The 17195-nt window shown below is 29.8% G+C and overlaps 1 protein-coding gene across 2 annotated transcripts in view; it reads right to left on the bottom strand.

The window, feature by feature from the left end:
- LOC106680560 (calcium homeostasis endoplasmic reticulum protein) overlaps positions 1 to 14630 on the bottom strand; it is a 60397-nt gene extending 45767 nt beyond the window's left edge. For both annotated transcript variants that reach the window (XM_067050038.1, XM_067050039.1), the window contains exons 1-8: positions 14466 to 14630; positions 14224 to 14394; positions 13971 to 14147; positions 7504 to 7673; positions 5468 to 5676; positions 5229 to 5303; positions 1968 to 2079; positions 1369 to 1584 (exon numbers count right to left, since the gene is read on the bottom strand). In XM_067050038.1, the coding sequence (XP_066906139.1) occupies positions 1369 to 1584; positions 1968 to 2079; positions 5229 to 5303; positions 5468 to 5676; positions 7504 to 7673; positions 13971 to 14147; positions 14224 to 14394; positions 14466 to 14490 (1155 nt within the window). In that variant the 5' untranslated portion in view covers positions 14491 to 14630. The remainder of the gene's footprint in view (positions 1 to 1368; positions 1585 to 1967; positions 2080 to 5228; positions 5304 to 5467; positions 5677 to 7503; positions 7674 to 13970; positions 14148 to 14223; positions 14395 to 14465) is intronic.
- Between the last annotated feature and the right edge of the window lie 2565 nt (positions 14631 to 17195).

Below are 17195 nucleotides of genomic sequence, written 5' to 3'. Positions count from 1 at the left end.
ATTTTAATTATTTATATACATGTGCCATAGTGCTTTTTTGAATTTTAATGGATTGTAAGTGTGGATGACCATGTTGGGTTTTACTTACTTATATTAATTGGGTTTTGCTTACTTATATTAACACACTGATATTAACTTCTTTATTATTAATTTTTCTATTATATAATTTACATACCTCTGATCCCCTCTCATTTGGTATATTTTCTATCTTAATCATTTATATTTATTGTATCAAATTATTTTAACTTTATTTCTTCTTTGTTTTTCTATCCATGTAAATTTTAATTTTTTTTTATTTTTTAATATTTCTTCTCCCCCTCTATTATGTGTATTATCATTTATTGTTTACTTGATTTTAATATTTTTTACACTGTTTACTTTAAAATTATTTTCAAATGTGATGTACTTAACTGTCATCCCCACTCCTCCCAATACAAACAGTTCACCCTGACTATGACTTCCGTCAAAATAGGTATGAATTCTGTCTCGTTCATTTTCATTTGATTTTATTCTTATCCCTTTTCATCTCTTAATTTGTACTTTCTTTAATATTTCTTCTCTTTATCTGTTACTATTACCGTTTTCATTTATTGTTTATAACCTTTAACTTTTCTTATTTTATTTTTACGTTTCATTGTATACCCTTGATATTTTCCACTTACTTTTTTTACTTATGTTAAGTGTTTATATCTTTTTTAGCCCTGACGAAGCCCTGCAACGAGGGGCAAAACGTTGGCTCAAATAAAAATAGTAGATAATATTACTATTTTAGTGTAATTTGACCGCACTCAGACCATATTCTATTTATTGTTACACAGGGTCAATCAGCAATCTTCCATCAAGTTGGGTTGTGTGTATGTATTTTTTTTTTTTTTTTTTTACTCTATTTAAGATGTTCATATAATTTTTATACTTTTGACTATAATTTTGTTTTATATTTGATAGAAAAAAAGAGAGGAATTGTTAGAATTGAAATAATGGAAAAATTAAATAACGATAAGAAAATTAAAATGTGTAATGGAAAAAATGATAAATAATAAAAAAAAATCATGCTTTAGAACATAATTCAAAAATTTTTACAATGTGACAATTTACTAAATTGTATGCTGTGTATGAGGTAACATGATGAAGTTGGGCAGCATATTTTTAATAAAATGTTTTTCTCTCCTCTCTCTCTTTGCTGATCGCACCCCCGACCCAACCATCTTTTTCTAGCAAATTTTTATAAATTCTATCATATATCATAGATATTTATTGTATAAAAAAAATAAATAAATAAAACAAATATTTTTCACCAGAGATAGAAATTAAGTATAGTAAACAAAATTATTTAAAAATGTTTAATCAATAATGAATGAAATTACATACCTGTATTTGCCTCATTGTATGAGAAACAAAGGCAAGGTGTTGAGACTGAAAATTCAAAAAAGCAGCTTTAGTGTCTGCCGTTAGCCGGTCGATGATTTCTCTATGATCAGCTCCTCTGTCCGACTTATATCGCGACCAAGATACAACAGGATCGTGAAGTTGCGAAACGATCTCGTCAGAAAAGTAATGGTTCTTCGTTTCCCAAATGGTGAGCAACTGAAGGCATTATAACAATTATTATATTGATAAAAATGAATATCAATAAATTCATCCAAGTTCAAAATATTTTATATATATATATATAAATAATTGTTCTTATAATTTCAAATTATGAAGAAGATGGTCACAGTTGCGGTCACAAGAGAACAAAAATGGTTAATAACTATTTATTTTCTGACTTTTGCCCCACTTTTCATAAGTCTCTAAAGCTATCAACTTGAACAGCCCTGACAAAGCTCTACAAAGTGGGGCGAAACATCAGAAAATAAATAGTTGTTAACTATTTTTGTTCTTATTTGACTGCAACCCTGACCATCTTCTTCATAATTTTAAAATATTTCAATTAAGTTAAAAATCCATTAATTGAAATAATTATTTACTTTATTCAATTTGGCCTGTTGTTCCTCATTGACTCCAAGGGAAGCATTGCAAAACATTGGGACGACAACCTGCTCCAAAGCTATCTTGAACTCTTCTGTATGTTTTCTAACACTGTAAAATAATAATAACATTTCACCTTATTACCATAAGATAAATCTACAAAAGGATAACCTTTATGGGTGTATACATAGAAAAAATAATTCCTACCTAAGGCAAATGATTTCTTTAATAAATATACATTTAATGTTGTTGTTTTTTGTTAAATTCTCATAATACTGAATTATTACAGGGAAAAAAGCCCTCCTCCTTATTCCATTCTAAATTAGAATTCATTAAATATTTTTATAGTAATTCAAGAAAAGATAGCAGTATGAAGCAAAACGTTTCCTACATCATCATGGCTGCCAGTGATATCACTTGCACTGTAGTACTCCCTAGTATACTGTAGTGTATGCTTTTTGGGATGATAGCATACCAAAAATGTAATAATTGATTTTCAACTCTAATCTGCAAGACAGTAATAATAATAATAATAATAATAATAATACAGGCCTAACGAACCCCCAGGTTCGACGCCAATATCACCAAACGCTTTCTGCATACATCCTTCCAAACCCAATTCTACTAAATCAGTTTTGAGGCAATCCTCCCATCTGTTTCAGTCTACCCCTGAGACGTTTACCCGTCGGTTCAGTGTTTATTAATATTTTAGGGATCTGCTCATTACTAAGCCCTACAACCTTACATGCCCATCTTATACACCGCAATGCTATAACCTAAATTATATTTACGGAGGGCAGTTCCCTTAATTCAGTGTTGTGTAGCCTTCAGAATTCTCTCATTAATTCATCCTTTTTCCGTCCGAATAATTTATGTAATACTTTATTTTCGAAAACCTTAAGTTCACCCCTTAGTGTAAGAGGCCATGTCTTGCATCCATCAAGAACAGTGGGAAGGATAATAGTTTTGTAAATTTTAATTTTTAAGTTTTTGGGTAGTAGGCATGAGCTAAACAGTTTTGAAATTTAAAAAAACAAGCATTTCCCACCTTCAACCTCACTTTTATTTCCTCATCAATTTTATTTTTTTTTTCTCGTTACCATAGAACCTAAATATTTAAACCTATCTACCTGTTCAAATGTATTTTATCCTATTTTTATATCATCGCAATTGCTCGCGTTTCTATTGCTAACCATGTATTTTGTTTTATCTGTATTTATTTCAAGACCTAGTTCCGTACCGCAGTTGTATTTGGTTTTATAGTTTCTTTGTCCTCACCCAATATTGCCAAATTTTAGTTAATTCGCTCGTATGGATGAAGCTGATACACCCAAGAGAACGCTTGTTGAGAAACTCCATTAGAAAAGATGAGTTAGTCAAGCGGACGTTAGATGGGAGGACTCGGTCTCGGCAGATGCACAACTCCTGTTTTCAGTTTGTAACTGGAGTGCTGCGGCAATGGATCATGAAAACTGGCAGACTTTTAAAGGATGCCTAGTCTCGATAACAGGACATAGTGCCAAGTTAGTACGTATGTAATGCTGATGATACAGTGATAAGAGATTTTGAAATCACCATTGGCCTAGAAATAGGAACTCCCACAGCACATTTTTGCGTGAACCATTGATAGACGGCCTTATTTACGTCTTTTAATGTACAGTTAGTCATTGTTTTCTGAGGACATGATGGGACATTGATGATAAAAAGTCGCAAAATGTCTTTTTTCTTCTTCAAAATATCACAGTTTGTTCGCCAACTCCTAATACAGCAGACAATTTTTTAACACTTTTACTTTTTTCTACACGGTTTATGATTGTTAATTTCTTTTCAAGCTTCAAAATGACACATTTTCATTATTGCGACATTTTGTTAGTCATATTTAAATGGACACTAAAGCAGCACTGAGTGAATGATTTTGTTTTGTAGGAAAAAAAGGTCAGTAGGAGATTCACAGAAAGATTTGAAACACTACCGTTCCTAGAACATGAATTGGACTTGTAGTTACTAGAAATATCTCATTCATAGGATACCAACTTTCCCTGTTTTTCATTCATTATTTTAAAGAACAATACGTAATTAACAATTATGTAATAGTTGGAAATAATATTACCTATTCATTTTTTAAAAATAAATGAAGTAAAAATAAAAAATACCTAATTAAAAAAAAAATTGGCCCCTCAGAACTCAGGCTAATAGAGCCCTACTGTAATTACCTTAATTTAAGACATAAAAGATCTTTAAAGCATAAAAATAATTTAAAACATACATGAAGCTATCTGAAACATACTTAATAATTTGAAAAACATTACTTTTAAAGCAGTTGATAACATAATACAATAATTTTAATTATTTATTGAAATTTTATCTCATTGAAATTATTCAAAAATGAGACTACTATAAAAAATAAAACAAAATATCATTAAAATACAGTGGAACCTAAATATAAAAAATTTCAAGGAATTTTGAAATCTGTAACTGGCATTTGTTTTTCATAATATTCAAAGCGGTTTCAATGCAGAAAAAGATTAAAAAAAAAAAAAAAATTAAATAAAATAGAACAGATTGTTACAAAAAACTTCTTTTTTTTATATATAAAAATGGTTAAATAAAAGACAATTAAGAAGTCGTCTTATATTTTACTTTAAATATTAAATAGACTATCCTTCCCGGCCAGGCTCCGATGATGCTATATCACATATAAAATATTTGCTTAATGTACATCTTATTTTTATTTCTTTTTGTTTATTTTTATATAATTTTTCACTTATATTTCTATAGCATTGTCAACATATTTTGGGTTGTTTTGTATCTTTTTTTAGCCCTGATGAAACACTGCAAAGTGGGGCAAAATATCAGCAAATAAATATTTGTTAACTATATTTTGTTTTTATTGTTCTTTACTGAGCATTTCCTTCATATCCAGAAAAATATGGTCAATCATATATGTATATAATATTTTTAAAACGGGAAGAGGAGACTTTAAGATAGTTTAAAATCGCCTGAAATTGGAAAAACGGTGAGATTTATTACATTTCTAATTTGATCAGTCAAAAAAATATCTAAAGGGGCAAAATGCACTTTTTGCCCACATTTTATGATCATTTTAATTGTTCAAACCTTAATATCAAATAAGTAACTTTTTTGTCACAGGCTTATAAGTGGTTCAGAGTCAATAAGCACCACAGATATGGCCGTTGTAATGCTACAAATACTAAACATAATCAATAATTATATGATAGTACAATAGTTTTCATACAAACCAATGATGAAGGATGTCGTTGACTAGGTAGATAATATGAAGTTTATGATTGAATGTCTTGTCTGGCTCAAGGACTCTGACAAAAAAAAAAAAATGGTTTTCACATTTTAATAGAACTTAATTCCATCAAAAGAATTCATTAATTATGAACTGTGTATCATTATAACTCATGACACAATAAAAAATTTAAACACTTAACAACATTTAAAATGACTAAAAGAAACTATAGAAGTTTCATACTTGTGTAGTAGATATCGGGCCAATAGATCGTTGACAGACTTCGAAGTAGCTCTTTGCAAAATCCAGGCTTTTCCGTTAGATATAGAATCCTTAGTACAAGTATCAGTGATTGGTTGCAGGACATTATCGAGATCTGTAAGGTTTATTCCTAATTCGTCAGCTTCCCTTGTCAGTTTGTCACTCTCAGCCTTTCTTATCGCTTCTTCTACCTGAAATCAAAATAATGCTCCTCTATAAACTGAAATATGGATTATTATAATAAAATATATCAACGGTAGTAAGAGAAAAATCTGTGCATCTATTTCATCAGATATTACAGGAGCCACAAAGGAAGATTTCAGTCTTACTAGTTTTTCAACTTCCTCAAGGAAGAAAACAAGAGGGGAAAAATAATATAATATTTTAAATAGACATCCAAAGAAGTCTACAGTCCCAATTATTATACATAACTTTTTTTAATTAATTATATATTCTATCATTTAATTTATATTCGTTTCCTATATTATGTAAGAATTATAGTTATTATTACTATTATATTTTTACAGTTTAATATCTTTTTCTGATATTTCACTTATACGTAACCGTCATCTTCCCTGCACTCTGTGTATTCCACATCCGCTTTTTTTTTTACTCGTTCTCTGTCTTTCAAACACAACAGGTGGGTGGTTCTGATTTATTCTTTATTTATTTATTTTTTCATCATCTTTATTTATTCTCACCTTATTACCTGAGTTTCCCGTCTCTTAATGTGAACAATTTTTGTTTTTTTATTTCTCATATATCTACTTTGAAGTGGCACCTAAGGAGCGATTTATTCTTTAGAGTTTTACTTTTATTTTTGAACTTTTGAGATTATCTCTTTTATTTTAACTCACTCCCTTCTCCGCTTAGTGTGGATAAATATTGTAATAATTTTAAAAATAAAATAGAATTTTAATCGTTTTTAAACTTTTTTCAAATATAAAAGATAATTTGGGTTCAAATTAAGAACTTTAATACTAATTGGATAATATAATTTTATTATATAAAAAGACTCTTAATCTCAGGGCGTGTAGTTTAGGCAATCAGAAACAGGCATTTACAATAATTAAAATTAATTTAAATTAATAACTCTTTATACATGAATCTATTTTTATGTATAGCAAAACTAACCAAGTTCACAATCTTCCTTTGATGATCCCTTGGTATCTTCTTTTTTCTTATAGTTCTGTCCTTGCGTCCAAAATGGCTTCCTTCTTGACAGACATTGATGAGGACCTCCTCATCCTGAAGACATCCTTTCTCTTCTCTGTCCACACAACCAATGCTCCCTCCAAAACCAAAACCTGCCTTGAGGTTACATGTAAACATCGATTGTCGCACAACAGTTAGGGATTTTTCCAAATGATTTACTTTCTGAATATTATTCATTAGCACTATTTCTTGATTTCTATTTTTCCTTTAATTTCTATATTTTCAATTATGAGGGGACGAGTTAAAATAGTTTTTATGATATTTGAATCTGCTCAACGTGGCCTTGATTCAGCGTACCGCCATCTTGGTTTCGTTTTGAATCACAAAGTTATTATAAACAATGAAACTTGGTTAGCTTGCTTTTTGGATAAACAAAACAAATGAATATTAAAATGATACATAAAATAAAACATATTAAAAACCCTTTATGCATCAAAATATACTATTTACTAAAAAAGAGCATATTACAATATAAATATATATAACCAAATATACGGGGAGAAGATGGTTGGGGGGGGTGCGGTCAAAATATAACACAAATAAGTTGAAATAACTTATTTAATCGTGCCAACATTTCGGCCAGAATTTCTAGCCTTTATCAGGGCTGTTAGCTTGAAATCTTACAGAAAAGTGTTTTAGTTTCAACTCATTTGTGTTAGATTTTGACCGCACCTCCCAACCATCTCCTCGTACAAGTCATCCACTGTCAACTATCTCTCATGATTATATAACAAAATATAAATTACATAATATTGACTCAAGTCCCATAAATAAAATGTAAACTACCAGTGCAAGAAAAGTACCTGTGCCTCTTGCTGCTGAATGAGAACTAGATGCTGAGCATTGAGGTTCTGTTGAGACTGGTGCGTCTGCTCTTGGAGAGCGGCCTGCTCCCTCGCGATTGACTCCAGAGTTGGCTGGAGAGGAGCTGCCTGGACTAGCCATTGCGAAAGCAAATTTACAGCTGCAGCACCTAAAACAAAAGTATATTTACTTATTATAATTGATTTATTATTACAACAGGACAAAAGTTCTAATATAATAAAAGAGTAAACATCGAATAGAGCCTATAGCTAATATAACAATATAGCAAAGCTGAAAAAACTAATAAAAACATAATTATGAGAGATAGTTGACCGTAGATAACGTACGAGGAGAAGATGGTTGGGGGTGCGGTCAAAATGAAACACAAATAAGTTGGTGTAACCTATTTAATTGGGCCAACGGTTTTCACACTTAGTCATTCTTGTAACAGCTTTTTTAATTCGGAGTTTGTCTATTATTGGTGCAGTATACCATTAGGCATTTGATTTCCAAGCTAACAGGTTCGTTTTATTCTCTTTTTTTTTTTTTCCTTTCTTTATTTTACCACCCATTCTTTTCTCCACTTTTATTCATTTTCCTTACCTACGTTATTAGTTATGTTCACTATATTATTATTGTTGTTTTAAAAAAAAAAATGTTTTTCTTCTATTGATTTATTTTGTTAAACTTTACTTATATTTTGCATCTTTATCAATTATTATGGTTACATATATTTTCTTTCTCTCAATTTTCTTTTTCTTTCCATATTTCAATTTTTTAAATTATTAATAACTAATATGTTCATACTACTTTGCATTATATAACTTCATTTTTATTTTATTTCCTTAATTATATTATTTTACCCACTTTTCCAATTACCTATGTATACATTTTATTTCCCACTTCTCTTATCACTTCATTTTATTAATTCTATTCTGTAAAATTATTCATTTTATGTCATTCTGTTTATATTTTATTTTCTATATTTATTGTGGTTGTTATCTTGTTCTGTTCTTAGCCCTGAAGAAGGCTAGAAACTCGAGCCAAAACGTTGGCACAATTAAATAGGTTACACCAACTTATTTGTGTTTCATTTTGACTGCATCCACAACCATCTTCTCCTCGTAATAAAAACATACATACAAATGTAACTTAAAAGTAAAAAAAAAATTGAACATACTCATAAATTATAGTATCGTAGAACCCCTGTAATCTGTGGTAATGATGGGTATGGGGTTTCAAGTATAATCGAAAACTATAGATAATCGAATTATAACATTATATTGACTTGATGTGATAATTAAGAAGGTTAAATTAAAAAAAAAAATCTGTGTAGAAAATCACTTTTATTAACAAAAAAACATTTTATACACTTAAAAATTATAATATACCAAAATACATGACAATGAATGTATGCATGTTTTTACATATGTATTGACCAGCAGTATATTTTTCGGATTGAGCTACTAAAGTTTTTAAATGAACCATTTTCAAAACAATCCTGATTCATCCGCACTATAAATCTGATAGGGAGTTAAAATAAATATTTAGACCAAACAGTTAAAATTTTCAATAAATAACGTGGCTGCAACATTATCGTCACAAACACTCTCCTCTTAAAGGCTAATTACCTGAAATTGTGTCTTTTTTTTAATTTGAGGAGCCATCTCCGGGAAGTGTAGAATGGATCCTCAATATTTAAGTTTTCTTGAAACCATATTGCTTTTTCACTCACCATTGGCCTAGAAATAGGAACTCCCACAGCACATTTTTGCGTGAACCATTGATAGACGGCCTTATTTACGTCTTTTAATGTATAGTTAGTCATTGTTTTCTGAGGACATGATGGGACATTGATGATAAAAAGTCGCAAAATGTCTTTTTTCTTCTTCAAAATATCACAAACAGTTTGCTCACCAACTCCTAATACAGCAGACAATTTTTTAACACTTTTACTTTTTTCTTCACGGTTTATGATTGTTAATTTCTTTTCAAGCTTCAAAATGACACATTTTCATTATTGCGACATTTTGTTAGTCATATTTAAATGGACACTAAAGCAGCACTGAGTGAATAATTTTGTTTTGTAGGAAAAAAAGGTCAGTAGGAGATTCACAGAAAGATTTGAAACACTACCGTTCCTAGAACATGAATTGGACTTGTAGTTACTAGAAATATCTCATTCATAGGATACCAACTTTCCCTGTTTTTCATTCATTATTTTAAAGAACAATACGTAATTGACAATTATGTAATAGTTGGAAATAATGTTACCAATTCATTTTTTAAAAATAAATGAAGTAAAAATTAAAAATACCTTATTAAAAAAAAATTGGCCCCTCAGAACTCAGGCTAATAGAGCCCTACTGTAATTACCTTAATTTAAGACATAAAAGATCTTTAAAGCATAAAAATAATTTAAAACATACATGAAGCTATCTGAAACATACTTAATAATTTGAAAAACATTACTTTTAAAGCAGTTGATAACATAATACAATAATTTTAATTATTTATTGAAATTTTATGTCATTGAAATTATTCAAAAATGAGACTACTATAAAAAATAAAACAAAATATCATTAAAATACAGTGGAACCTAAATATAAAAAATTTCAAGGGGTTTTGAAAAAATTTATTATAACCGAATGATCATTTTGCGGTACAGATGTCTAAAAATTCAATTATAAACAAAACATATTGTGTTCATTCACAATAGATGAAACTTACTAAATAGAATCGGAAAGGAGGTTCGGAGAAGGCCTCTCTAAGAATCAGCTAGAGGCATGTTAATTTATTATGCAGTGGTATTCTCCACAGTATAGATGATATCATTGAAAAATTGCGCTAAACAAAAGTAAATTATTTTTCTGTGAGGATTTTTAAGTAGTAAAATCAAGGTTTGTTTACATACACTCAAGTTTATTTGTCATTGAAATCTATGGCTAGTTCAAGGATACTCAAAATCGGAATTTTAAATCTAAGAAAGTGGGTTCCCAAATTAAACCTATAAGTAGATTTAATGATATTGCAAAAATAACATTTTTTTTTTTAAATTTCAAGATCATAAAAGTTTTAAATACAAATTAGGTATTCTTGTGAAAACTCCTTCATATTAATATCTTTATGTCATGTATTTTTTCATCAACGTTTCAGGTTTCTTCCTCTATCTTCAGAATCAACAATCTTATTAATGGTTATATAGTAATTATGTTATATATCCATAATTATTGAATGCATTTCAGTACTACTATAGAGTGTGATAGTGAAGTTAAAATATATTCAAGTTGTGTACATTATAAAATATTATAATTAAGGATGAAATATAGAATTATTGGCATCCTTAATTATTATTTGTAACTACTAAAAAGCTTATTGATCCTAAAGACGGGGGAAGAACTCCAAACCAAAATGTTGCTGAAAAATATACAAAATAAAGATAAGAATGCTGTTCTTATCAGTCCTGACGAAGCTCTGCAAAATAGGATGTAATGTTGGTTAACAATAAATAGTTTTCTTTTACTATTTTGATACCTTTAATGACTACTACCCAGACTATTTCATCCAACTTAAAAGTTTTATTTTTTTATATATAAGTATATATAGTTGATCGTAAAAATTGATATATTAGAAGATGGTCAGGGTTGCGGTCAAAAGAGAAACAAAAATAGTTTACAACTATTTATTTTCCGACGTTTCGCCCCACTTTGCTGGGCTTCATCAGGGCTAAAAAGATACAAAAAAAAAAACTGAGAATATTTATTTTTTTAATACAATTAAATATAATTTATTTAATACAATTTGAATAACAAGTAGTACAATTAAATGAATAGTTGTATAATTTGTAAAATGAGAGTGGGTACATCATTAGAATTAAAAATCAGCAAGAATTCATCATAAATTATAAAAAATTAAATTTTGTCACAGTTTCATTATAATTTATTAATATAACATGACAAAAGCCCTAATTTAATAACAGGGTGCACATTGAACAATACCAATAACAAATAAAACTATATAGTGAAACTGAAACTTAAACATAAATGCATATACTATTATATATGAACTACATAATAAGTATATATATACAAGACAGCTCTGTAGATCAAACAGTAACGGAGTAACTAACAAGATTACAGAGGGAAGTTTAATTAAAAAGAATATGTCAAAGAAGTAAATAATTAGGTAACAATAAATGTTACACTCAAAATAATTGTTTTCTCTAAATTTCAGAAGTGATTTGGATAGTAAAGTTTATCATTTCCAAGGGCCTATTAGAGACCTATAGGACTGATAAAGGTGCCTGATTCAATTCAATTGTAATGTAAACTTACGAGACAAAGTAGTTAACAGAAAGTTATACCTTTAAGTTGAATTTAAGGCGTTCAATAAACCTAGAGAGCTTGTTTTAATTCACCATTCCCTTACTCATAAACCCTACTTATTTAAAGTCAAGAAATGGGAGAAAATACATTTGAACAGCTTGATAGGTTTAAGTATTTAGGTTCTACGGTAAATAGAAAAAAATGAAATTGATAAGGAAATAAAAGTAAGATTAAAGGTGGAAAATGTTTGTTTTAATTTCAATCTCAGAATTCCTTAGCTTGCACTTTCTGTCCAAAAACTTGTAAATTCTATCTTTTAAGTTTTTTTTTTAAGTTAAGTTAAAAATATTATAAATATAAGAAGATGGTCAGGGTTGCGGTAAAAAAAAAAAGAACAAATAGTTTAAAACTATTTTAATGTCCGACGTTTCGCCCCACTTTGCAGGGCTTCATCAGGGCTAAAAAGATACAAAAAACAAAAAAAAAAAAACTGAAAATATTACAACAATAAGATACAATAAGGTAATTAAAGCTAGGATAAATATTATGTAAAAATAAAGTGATAAGAAATTACATAAAAATAAAAAGGAAGGAAGACATAAAATAGTATCAATATAAAATAAACTTGAATAAACAATGATAAGAATAAAAAATAAGTAACAATGGTAAGAGTAAAAATGTTTAAAAAATACGTAAAATATACAGTAAAAAAGTACAGGAGACGTACGTAAAACAAAATACAATACAGGAAAAAAAAAATAAAAAAGAAGAAGAAAGTAAAGATTAAATAAACGTCTTGAAAGAATAAATATAAATAAAAATAATAATAATGATATTAAATGACCAAAGAACAAATCAGGACAACCTACCTGTTCAAAGTGAAAGGTTGAACAGAAGGCGACAATAAAGCGGAAGCGTGGAGGAGTGGGGAGGAGGTGGGCAGCCGTTTAACGGCTATATTTTAAACTATTTGTTCTTTTTTTGACCGCAACCCAGACAATCTTCTTATATTAAAATTTTTATGGTCAACTATATACACATATAAAACTTATACTTTATGGATGCGAAATGTGCCCTCTTACTCTAAGGAAGAACAGGGCCTTAAGGTTTTTGAAAATGAAGTATTACGTAAAATTTTCAGACCAAACAAGGATGAGTTAACGGGAGAATTTGGAAGGTTATACAATGTTGAACTGAGGGAACTGCACTTGGTAAATATAATTCAGGTTATAGCATTGCGGCGATTAGAAGATGGGCAAGTAGGGTCGTGGGACTTAGTAACAAACGGATTCCTACAATATTAATAAACACTGAGCCGACAGGTAAATGTCCGATGGGCAAACCAAAACATAGATGGGACGATTGCGCTAGGACTGATTTAGATTTGGCTTTGGAAGGGGCTTCACTGAACAGATTTGATTAGAGAATGATTGGTGGTATCGGCATCAAACCTTTGAGTTCGCTAAACTTTTATGATTATTATTATAAACGTTTAAATAGTCAGACAAGACATAGGTTACTAATAAATAATTTTTTCTGTTACTTTCTTGAATTATCTATCTTCTTGAATAATTAATATATATATTCTTTTTTATCAATTATTATGTTAGTAAATAAATCTTTATGTATTCATATTAAATTTCCTTACTATTTCATAATTCAAGTTGACTTGTTTATATGGATGTCTTCTTTGAACCTCCACCATTTAATTTGTTTAATTTATGTATCACTTTTATAATCTTAAATTAGCTTTACCAACTTTGAATCGTTTTAGTATAGCCCTGATAAAAACCTGCAATGTGGGTCGAAACATTGGCCTCGATAAATAATAGAAAATTTTTGTTTTTCTTTACAATAGCCCTGACCATATCCTTTTAATAAAAAAAAAAAATCAGCCATATATAGTGGGATTTTTTAACATTGGAAGTGCTTAACTTCCATTAAAAAATCATATCATGTATTAATAGTTTTGGAAATATAACATGAAGCTTCAACTAATCTTAGTTATGTTGATAAGAAAATACTTAGACACCAACAACTAAATATATGCTTTGTAAAATCTAATTCGTACTGGTTGAGATATAAGGTAAAGGTTTCTCTACAAAAATATCTCAAATAACTACATTAGGTGAATAAGTTACCTTGATTCGTTACATTGCTTATAACACCTTGAACATTATTCTGTGTCGCTATTCCCTGTACTGCATTCATCAATAAAGCACTGATAGCAGTCGCATTAGAATTCGTACTAGGATTCAAGACTGGATTTGAATTCAGTGTGGTATTTCCAACATCTCTGTTTTCTTTCACCTTTAAAACTTCAGATTTTTTTTTAATCATAGGAAATATCAAAATTAAATATAAAATAAAAAAACAAAAATCTTCAATACTAACTAGCTTGCTCAGTAGTAACTTTATATTGGTAATAATTGAAATACTCTCCTCCAAAGAGAAAACCAAACTTGGGATTGCCTTTCTGTTTATTTTTTGTCATTTGCTCGAACTCAGGGCCATTGCGAGCAACAAACTGGGCCAGTTTGTCGATAATATTTCTTAGTTCAATATCTTTAACAGAAATTAATGATAAAATTTTAAATGTACACAGTATAACCTCACAAAACATACAAAATTTTCACCTTGTGGAGCTGCTGGAAGTTCCATGGTAATAATAAAAAATATAGTACTTTCTCATAAATAAATCCCAAATTAATATTGGTATTATGAGTTTAAATATAAAATACACAACTTGGCGCACATCAGAGACATAAACTTATTTAGATACAAACAAACTTAAGACAAGCCGGCTAACTCCAAGTAGAGGTTCTCTTTTGCAAATTCAAATTTTTTATCCGTTCATATTTATATAGCTTGTTAATATTTCTATATACATTAAAAAAAAATTACAATTTTTTTTAATAAACATAAATATAATAATTTAAGTTAATATTTCTAACAATTCCGCTATTTGCTAAGCATATGACAAAGAAGTACGTGTGGCCAAAGAAGCTAGAGATTAATGTTCTGAGACTGCTTCAACAACTAATGAATAGAGGCCAGAGATAATTGATTTTTAATTGTAACAACTATTTTATCTTCCCTCCAAGAGAAAGAATGAAGCAGTAACTATGAAATTTCTACTCTAGCTGGCGAATAAATAGGGGTTTTAATCAACTATCAATAAGTCAATCGTTAAGGGAGGCCGGGATATCGATGGACTTTAATCAATCCAAGATTGTACTGTAATGCTAAATAGCCAACCCGTTGTGGCAAAGGAAAGTAAACGCTTCCTAGCCGGTAAGAAAATTCCTAGGTTTTAGGTAGTATACCTCCTTAGATAATTAGGGAGTTTATAATGGAAGGATTTAGATCTGGTTTGGGCTAGATCGGTTACGTATGGAACTTTAAGGTCTTTATGAATGATTTTATTGGTGACAAAGTAAGGAGCATTGAGGATTTTGGATTGTAACGATTGGATACAAGAGGAATTCGAAGATTAGATAAGTATAAAGTGAAAAAACTTTCTTTTATAAGATGTTCTACTATTACAACAAAGCCATAACATATCTCTTCTTAAATATGTGTTTCTGTTCTTTGTTCTCCAGAGGCTATGTTACCTTCTTCATTAAATTACGTCCACACGCTACGGGAACTTTTCGAGAGGTGTGATGTACTGCATTTATTTTTCAATATAGTCTGACTCTACGTTCTAGCTTTTTAAGACGGGGCCCGAACTCTGATAATTGCAAGACTGTCATCGGTGGCATATTACTATCTTCCAGTCTTCGAGTTAGGATGGTTCATTCAGCTAGTATTGAAGTTATATTTTATCATGGGACCTGCAAGATGATTGACACAGTCTTTGAAGGAGATTGACATGGATAGGTCTTTAATATTATTATTTCTTAAGGTGTGACAGAACAGTTTTATAATTTTATTGATCGAAAGCTACATTTATTAGTATTTTCAATGTTCGCTAGTTGGTTAGTGATCGCTGATAAAGCGGTTGCATTGGGTTTGACGATAAACCGTCCGAGCCATTACAAGTTTAATCAGGATCTAACAGATTGTAGCGACACTGCTAGCTACTGTAACTGCTACAGCCAACAAAACTGTTACGATCCGACATGAGGACCCCAGTTGCAGCAATGTGTTATATGTTGTAATATTCTTAAATATATTATTAGAACCAATAAATATTACCATGAAATCTTCTGATCCACTAAAGCAAACGTCTTACATGTAGCATCTCTCAATGGCGTTTAATAGCACAGAGAGTTGACTAACCAGAAATTGGAAGACCTTGGTTCCCCTTCATAGAAATCTCCTCCTTAGAAGGCAGTGAGTAATAATATACATGTCAGATCAGTACATTTTAGAGATTTTTTTGAAATATATATTTGTCTTTTATTTCACTCTGCCTTTTTAGGTTCTCTCCTCCTTCCTAAACCTTGGTTCCTGTCGTAAGGACCTACGGCTTTTATCAGTATCCAAGAAACAAATACAAATGATAATACCAAAATGGCTTGTAGAGACTTGAACATCAACGGCTTTTTTACTTCAGTTTGGGTGAAAGATAAAAACACTGTTATTCTCTTTTTTAATGAAAAATTTAGGACATGGAAGTAATTTCTCAAACATCAACTATCAATCAATCGTCCTGAACTATCAATTGAAAATTCCACATGTCAAAGCTAAACGTTCCTAATTGTGAATATTTACTCTATAGCGACTAAGAATTTTCATTTAGGTTGGGGACTGACTCATGAGAAGCTTTAAAAAAAAAAAAACGAGATAGACATATACCAAAGGTTTTGAAGTATTGTATGTTGAACGCGGGGGTGATGGACACAAATAAAATGTATTTACTGGAAGATTATTGATTGACCGTGTGTAAAGATGAAAGGAATATGATCCGGGTGCGGTCAAGAAAAACTCAAATAGTATATTTCTACTATTTGAGTTTTTCTTGACCGCACCCGGACCATATTCCTTTCATAAAATGTATTTACTGTTTTATTTATTACGGTTAAATAACATAAAACGTTCTTGCTGTAGTGAGAACAAACAACACAAAACAATGGCTAGCTGGTAACCTATGACTCACTTTTATAAAACCATTACAAGCCGGTACAATCGATATATTCACAGTTTACCACAGAGCAACGTGTATACAATAAAAAAATAATTTTTACATCTCACTTAACACTGTAAAACTATATGATATACAAAGTATAAATCTTATCAGTATTGACTTTGTTTAGCATCATTAAAAATACACATTCTTCTTTCTCTTTCACATCTTGTAACCAGCTGAAGATGTTAAAGGTGGGGGAAAACGATACAAGTTGTTTTCTGCTTACTTCTAG

The sequence above is a fragment of the Halyomorpha halys genome, unplaced genomic scaffold (genome assembly GCF_000696795.3).
Source record: "Halyomorpha halys isolate HHAL.00 unplaced genomic scaffold, Hhal_1.1 Scaffold268.1, whole genome shotgun sequence".
Classification (NCBI taxonomy): Eukaryota; Metazoa; Arthropoda; class Insecta; order Hemiptera; family Pentatomidae; genus Halyomorpha; species Halyomorpha halys.
The sequence above is the reverse complement of the archived record's forward strand: the minus strand, read 5'-3'. Positions and strand labels throughout refer to the sequence as shown.